The sequence below is a fragment of the Rhinopithecus bieti genome, unplaced genomic scaffold (assembly GCF_001698545.2).
Source record: "Rhinopithecus bieti isolate Rb0 unplaced genomic scaffold, ASM169854v2 scaffold_42532, whole genome shotgun sequence".
Classification (NCBI taxonomy): Eukaryota; Metazoa; Chordata; class Mammalia; order Primates; family Cercopithecidae; genus Rhinopithecus; species Rhinopithecus bieti.
The window spans coordinates 1,207,264-1,214,967 of NW_016818301.1; the positions used below are offsets into that span (position 1 = coordinate 1,207,264).

General features: G+C 47.8%; 1 protein-coding gene across 2 annotated transcripts in view; it reads right to left on the reverse strand.

Moving 5' to 3' along the window:
- The window catches only part of ZFAND2B (zinc finger AN1-type containing 2B), a 3,354-nt gene extending 2,797 nt beyond the window's left edge, over positions 1 to 557 (reverse strand). For both annotated transcript variants that reach the window (XM_017856761.1, XM_017856762.1), the window contains exons 1-2: positions 499 to 557; positions 302 to 374 (exon numbers count right to left, since the gene is read on the reverse strand). In XM_017856761.1, coding sequence (XP_017712250.1) covers positions 302 to 356 — 55 coding nt within the window. In that variant the 5' untranslated portion in view covers positions 357 to 374; positions 499 to 557. The remainder of the gene's footprint in view (positions 1 to 301; positions 375 to 498) is intronic.
- Between the last annotated feature and the right edge of the window lie 7,147 nt (positions 558 to 7,704).

Sequence of the window (7,704 nt, forward strand, 5' to 3'; positions counted from 1 at the left end):
CTTAAGCGGCAGAAAATCTGCAGAGAGTTGGTCGGATTGCAGGTCCAGGGGGACCTCGATGTCCTTCTCTCTCACTCAAGCCTTCCACTCAGCGGAAGGCAAATACCACCCTATTTGCGACACACTGCCGCTTCCCAAGCCCCATTACCTCCTTGGCCCCGCCCCCTCTGCCGCTGACCCCCCCCCAACTTCAAGCCCCGCCCCCCGGCATTGCCAGCCTGGGAACCCACCCACCCCTCCCCACCTGCGGTTCAAAGTCCCTTTCCGCTGGGCCCCGCCCCCCGCGCGCTCCGCCCCTCACCCAAGCGCTGACAGCTCGGCTCCGAACAGTGAGCCCCGAGGTCCGGAAACTCCATCGCCAGGCCGGGTGGGGTCTGCTAGGAGAAGCGACGAGTGCTGAGAGGCTCTAGGGCTCGTGCTCCGGGTCCGGACCGCGACCCCGCACTCTGGCGGGCTCCCTGCTCCGCCCCTTCCTCTCCCCCGCCCAGCCCGTATTACCGGAGCCCCCGCGACAGCCGGCCCAGGGCGCCCGCTCCTCCCTCGGCGCGCGCGGCGCGTTGACGTCATCACGCAGGGCTGGCGCGTCGCCGCTGTCTCCCGGCAGCCGGGGAGCGCCTGGGTCGAACCTAAAACCCCGCCTTGCTCGGGGAAGCTGAGAGCCGGAAGACTGTCCCGAGGCGACGGGATGTTCGTGCGCGGCTCCGCGACCCTGGGCGCTGGCGTATTCCGCAGAGGGTCTCTCTGAGGGATCAGGGATGGGCGAAAGGGCCAGCGAAGGCAAAGACGGATATCTTAGGGGATGGAAGGCTAGGTGGTTTGGGGTCTTTCACAATTCGGTCCTTAAGGCCCGCTTCACACACGATGCCCTCCTCCTGGCCATTTTGTTCACGGTCACGGCTGCCCTTCGTCTCCACCAGCTGACAGCTCCCATATTTCCCTGAAGTACAGGTGTCTCTAGAGCTGCAGATCCCTCCTCCAGTTTCGACTTGGGTACCCTCCTCAGTCTGAACTAGGTGCACCTGCTATGTGATCTTCCTTCTTCCATTCTAGCACCCATATCACTAATGAGCTGTCCCCCAGCCCCTATATAAGTATACTGGGAAGTCAGGAACCACGTCTACCTTGTTTCGTGTTAGGTCCCAGCACCTAACAGTGCCTAGAACAGTGTGATCCTCAGTCTTTAGTGTGAATCCAAATCGCCTACAGAGCAAGTTTAAAATGCGGATTTCCGGGCCCTGGAGCTTCTAATTCAGTCGGAAGCACCTGAAGGAGTTCTGACACAGATTGCCCATGCACCACACTCTGAAAAACACTAGCCTAGAATATTCTCAGTGATCATTAAATAAGTGTAGCCAGGACTACAGGCACAAGCCACCATGCCCAGCTAATTTTTAAATTTTTATTTTGTAGAAATGGGGGTCTCACTTTGTTGCCCAGATTTGTCTCGAACTCCTGGCCTTAAGTGATCCTCCTGCCTTGGCCTCCCAAAGTGCTTGTATTACAGACGTGAGGCACTACACCTGACCAATATTCTTTTTTTTTTTTTTTGAGACAGAGTCTCACTCTGTCGCCCAGGCTGGAGTGCAGTGGCACGATCTCGTCTCACTGCAACCTCTGCTTCCCGGGTTCAAGCGATTCTCCTGCCTCAGCCTCCCAAGTAGTTGGGACTACAGGTGCACACCACTGTGCCCGGCTAATTTTTGTATTTTTAGAGAGGGGGTTTCACCATGTTACCCAGGCTGGTCTCGAACTCCTGACCTCGTGATCCACCCGCCTTGGCCTCCCAAAGCGCTGGCATTACAGGCTTGAGCCACCGCGCCCGGCCAATATTCTTTTTATTTTAAATTACTTCCAGGACTTTATAAATGCTTTCATTTTGTTTCAATATATAAACTGTCAGATTTCAAATAATTGTTTTCCAGTCTCATTATAATCATTTGAGTCTAAGAATGTCGTTTATTCCTTTTTTTCTCCATATATATTAATCGGTATAATTTAGAATTGTAGGCTTCCAGTCCCGGCATGGTGGCTGACGCCTGTAATCTCAGCACTTTGGGAGGCTGAGGCAGGAGGATCTCTTGAGCCTAGGAGTTCCAGCCTGGGCAACATAGTGAGACCCTGTCTCTACAAAAATAAAAAGAATTGTAGGCTTTCAGTTTGGAGAAACGTGTATGGAGCAGACTAAGCAAAGATAAACACTGCTGCTCTCCCCACTCCCACTTTACAAATGCTCAGATAACCAAAGTCTTGTGGAACTCAAAAAATAAAAATCTTCGGATCTCATTTTTGAGCATGAGCCAGAATGCTTGAAGTGCCATGAAGTCATTTGTTCTTATAGAAATACCTCGCTAGGCACAGTGGCTCATGCCTGTAATCCCATCCCTTGGAGGCCAAGGTGGGAGGGTCACTTGAGACCAGGAGTTTGAAACCAACTTGGGCAACATAGCAAGGCCTCCCTCTCTACAAAAAATAAAAAAGTTGGCCAGGTGCAGTGACTCATGCCTGTAATCCCAGCACTCTGGGAGGCTGAGGCAGGCAGATCACGAGGTCAGGAGATCGAGACCATCCTGGTCAACATGGTGAAACCCCATCTCTACTAAAAGTACAAAAAAAAAATAAGCCGGGCGTGGTGGCAGGCACCTGTAGTCCCAGCTACTCGGGAGACTGAGGCAGGAGAATGGTGTGAACCCGGGAGGCAGAGCTTGCAGTAAGCCGAGATGGTACCTCTGCACTCCAACCTGGATGACAGAGCGAGACTTCATCTTGAAAAAAAAGAAAAATTAGCCAGTGGTGGTGGCGGGTGTCTGTAGTCCCAGCTACTTGGGAGGCTGAGGCAGGAGAATGGCATGAACCCGGGAGGCGGAGCTTGCAGTGAGCCGAAATCGCGCCACTGCACTCCAGCCTGAGCGACAGAGTGAGACTCCATCTCAAAATAAATAAATATATACATACATATATACATAAATGAAAAAATTTTTAAAAATTTAAAAGCTGGGCATGGTGGCATCCACCTGTTGTCCCAACTACTCGAGAGCCTTTGGTGGGAGGATTACTTGAGCCCAGGAGGTTGAAGTTGCTGTGAGCTATGATTGTACCACTGTACTTCAGCTGGATGACAAAGTGAGACCCTGTCTTTAAAAAAAAAGAAAATCTGAGGCTGGTTGATTTATAAAGAAAAGAGGTTTAATTTACTCATGGTTCTGCAGATTGTATAGGATGCATGGTGCCAGCATCTGCTCAGCTTCTGGTGAGGCCTCAGGAACCTTCTAATCATGGCAGAAGGCCTAGGGGGAACAGGCATGTCACATGGCAAGAATGGGAGCAAGAGAGAGAAGAGGGAAGTCCCCGAGTCTTTTAAAAACCAGATCTCATGTGAACTAACTGAGTGAGAACTCACTCATCACCAAGAGGATGGCACTAAGCCATTTATGAGGGATCCACCCTCAGGTTCCAATCATCTCCTGCCAGGTCCCACCTCTAACATTGGGAATACATTTCAACATGAGATTTGGAGGGGACACATATCAAGACCATATCATGCCATAACAGACTTACCTCAGAGACCCCAGCGACCACAATGAAAGTGAATGAAGCTCTCACAGTACTATCTCTCTTCCCAGGCAAACATTTTTCTGACTGATGGGTTATAGTCCTGACTAAGCTCTCTGTACTGATTACCAGCCCAGGGGCCTTCTCATTGTGTGATGCTGTCGTCCCACGATTTAAAATGGTGACCAAAGTCACCACTCCCCAATACACAGTTTGGATGTAGCCTCCTTGCTTCCTGAATAAAAGAATCCAGGAGAACACTGAGAGAGAAATCAAATAACATTTTGCAACTTGAATAAGCTGTTTCAGGAGGTATCAATTAACAACTGAGCATTGCTTAAGTCTCTTTTATTGTAGACCAACAAAGCATACACAGACCTGCTAAGCAGCCTTGCACTTTAGCTGTGGGTAAGTATGAGCTGCAGCCTCTCACTGGGATAGTAGATATAGGTTCCCTATAAATTCGCAGGCAGAGTTATAGCCAGATACCAGTTATCTTAGCTTTAGCAGGTCTAAAGCAGACAAGGTCAAAGTGAGGATAGTCAGAAAAGGTGTCTTGGCTCCAATTCTACTTGAATATTAGTTTAATGATATTTGTCTCAATGGTTTTCCTCCTCTCAATTGACCCTTAGTGAAAGAGTGCATATAGAAATGGAAAGAAAAGGTCAGGCACAATGGCTTATGCCTGTAATCCCAACACTTTGGGAGGCTGAGGCAGGAGGATCACCAGAGGCCAGGAGTTCAAGACCAGCCTGACCAACATGGTGAAACCCTGTCTTTACCAAAAATACAAAAATCAGCCAGACATGGTGGCAAAAGAGCAACACTACGTCTCAGTAAATAAATAAATAAATAGGAAAAAAAAAAAGAAATGGAAAGAAAAACTAGCACTTATTGTTGAGTCCTGCTCTTCCTCATGTGTTAGCTTATTTAATCCCCTGTGAAAACCTTTTGAAGTAGACATCATGTATCCCCATTTTGCAGATAAAAAAACTGAAGTTGAGAGAGATTACATTACTTGCTATGAAGTCAGAATCTGGGCCAAAATTTTTGTATTGTCTTCAGTTCTATGTTCTTTCCATCATACAAATTTGCCTCCCAAAAATCTACTGCTGGCCCCTCCTTAACAAATTAAAAGAGGAATTTGTTTTTTTTATTTTTTATTTTTGAGATGGAGTATAGCTCTGTTGCCTAGGCTGGAGTGTAGTGTCATGATCTCGGCTCACTGCAACCTCTGCCTCCTGGGTTCAAGCAACTCTCCTGCCTCAGCTTTCCAAGTAGCTGGGACTACAGGTGCCCGCCACCACACTCAGCTAATTTTTAGTAGAGATGGGGTTTCACCATTTTAGCCAGGCTGGTCTAGAACTCCTGACCTTGTGATCCACCCACCTCTGCCTCCCAAAGTGTTGGGATTACAGGCATGAGCCACCATGCCCGACCCGAAAAAAGGAATCTTAAGTGATGATTTTTCTTAGAGTGTTTGTAGAAAATCCCAAATCTCTCCATGGGTTATCAAAAATCAAACACCTTATCAGTGCAAGGTATTTAAATATCTAAGTGAGAGAACCAAGATGGGGAAGCTGTTTGATTGAAGCTGGTTTCAGATCCTAGGAGATTAGTCGGCTGGCATGACTGCCTTCCCTGAGCTGCCTTGCTCCCTCGGATGTGTGATACACAATCTTTGTGACAATACTCAGCCATTTGTCCTTAGGTGTACTAGCTCTCCCGTAAGCTCATTTTAGATGCCTAGTTTAGACAAAAGTTCAGATTCATATAACTTTACAGGTTTCACAGTGATTTCATATGTATTCAATCCACTAAAATATATAAATGTGTGTGTGCGCGCGCGCGCGTGTGTGTGTATATATATATATATATATATATATACACACACACGCGCGCGCGCGCACACACACATTTATATATTTTAGTGGATTGAATACATATGAAATCACTGTGAAACCTGTAAAGTTATATGAATCTGAACTTTTTGTCTAAACTAGGCATCTAAAATGAGCTTACGGGAGAGCTAGTACACCTAAGGACAAATGGCTGAGTATTGTCACAAAGATTGTGTATCACACATCCGAGGGAGCAAGGCAGCTCAGGGAAGGCAGTCATGCCAGCCGACTAATCTCCTAGGATCTGAAACCAGCTTCAATCAAACAGCTTCCCCATCNTATATAGTTTTTTTTTTTTTTTTAACTCCAGCTAAATACCAACTGGAGTTGTCAGGTCTTAGATGCAGCAACTAGTTCAAAGTGAGAAGGACCAAATACAGTGGCTTTCCAAGTATTTCAACTTTGACCCACAGTAAGAAATATATCTTACATCTCCTCCCAATGTATATAAATATGAAATCAATGTTGTTTAAGCTGCACCAAATTGATTTCACAGCCCACTAATTTCATAACTCCAAGTTTGAAACCCATACTCTAATGGGAAGGTGCGGGACACGGAAATGGAAGCTAGTAATGGCCAAGAGTGAGGCTGGGGAGGCACAGTGAGAGTGCTCCAGGCAGACAAGATGCCAAATGCACTCCAGCCAGAGGCGGGGCCTGGGGAGAGCAGCGCAAAGGTTATGGATGACCTTCACGTAGAGCTTGGAGGAGTCTGAGGGTGCAAGAGGCGAGAGGTGAAAGACAGACTCTGTAAAATGTGGTAAAATGAATGCATGCGGTTTTATGTTTGCTTCCTTCCCAAAGCCCACTGAAATAACAGTAAAACAATAAGGAGAACAGAAGCGAAAACAATACATGAAGATATGACAAAAACATTTTGGGAGCTAAAAGGCTGATGGAAGAAGGAAAACTGACTGGGGTCCGAGGAAGTTGAAATGGTGGGAACAACAATCAGCAGCCCATTGTTGACTTTGGAGCCGCTGAAAAGCTTGGGACTGGGAGCAGCAAGCTTTCCAAAGGTGGGGATGGAAGGAGGAGGCTGGAAATGAAGGGTGAGTTTAAAGTCGACATAAGGAGCAGTTAGACCCCCATGTTCCCTCCTCCAGCCTGGGCAGCTGGGTGACTGCCGCTCTCCCACTGCCCCCCGCAGGAAAGGCAGGAGGTACATGGGCTCTCTGGAGAGAATGAACCAGTGGGGCCCTGGGCTTCAGGGAAGCTGAAGGTAGAGAGGGAGAGACACTGCAGCTTCTTTCTCGTGGCTCTAGAGCACTGGCAGCCAGGTTCATGGTCCTCAGGCTGGAGGCTGCAGGGTTCTTCTTTGGGAGAACTGAGCAGCCTAAAAATTCTCTGGGCATTGAGGGATCTCAACACAATGGTTGTCTCTGCCACCTCCCGCTGCAGGGAAGATGCAAATCATCGAGTTTTAGAGAGCATTCAGCTGGCCTTTAAGTGCCTGTGCTCAAATATGAAGGAGCAAATCAGGATTGGAGGTAAGTCTCTTCCATGAAAGACAGAAGCCAAAATAAAGACATAAATGGTAGTGGGGAGGAAAACAGGTACAATACAGGGAATATAAAAATATAATTTATATAACTAGACTACTAATAATATAATAATATAACTTATTAAGAATGATCAGGGCTGGGGGCAGTGGCTGACGCCTGTAATCCCAACACTTTGGGAGGCTGAGGTGGGAGGATCACCTGAGGTCAGGAGTTCAAGACCAGCCTGGCCAACATGGTGAAACCCCGTCTCTGCTAAAAATAGAAAAATTAGCCGGTGTAGTGGCAGGCGCCCATAGTCCCAGCTACTCAGGAGCCTGAGACAGAAGAATCACTTGAACCTGGGAGGCAGAGGTTGCAGTGAGCTGAGATGGCACTACTGCACTCCAGCCTGGGCGACAGAGTAAGACTCCATCTCAAAAAAAAAAAAAAAAAGAGAGAACATTTAGGCTGGGCGTGGTGGTGGCTCATGCCTGTAATTCCAGCACCTTGGGAGGCCAAGGCAGGTGGATCACTTGAGGTCAGGAGTTTGAGACCAGACTGGTCAACATGGTAAAACCCTGTCTCTACTAAAAATACAAAATTTAGCAGGGCTTGGTAGCAGGTGCCTGTAATCCCAGCTACTCCGTAGACTGAGGCAGGAGAATCACTTAAACCCGAGAGGCAGAGGTTATAGTGAGCTGAGATCGTGCCACTGCACTCCAGCCCAGGTGATAGGGCAAGACTCTGTCCCAGGGAAAAAAAAAAAAAAA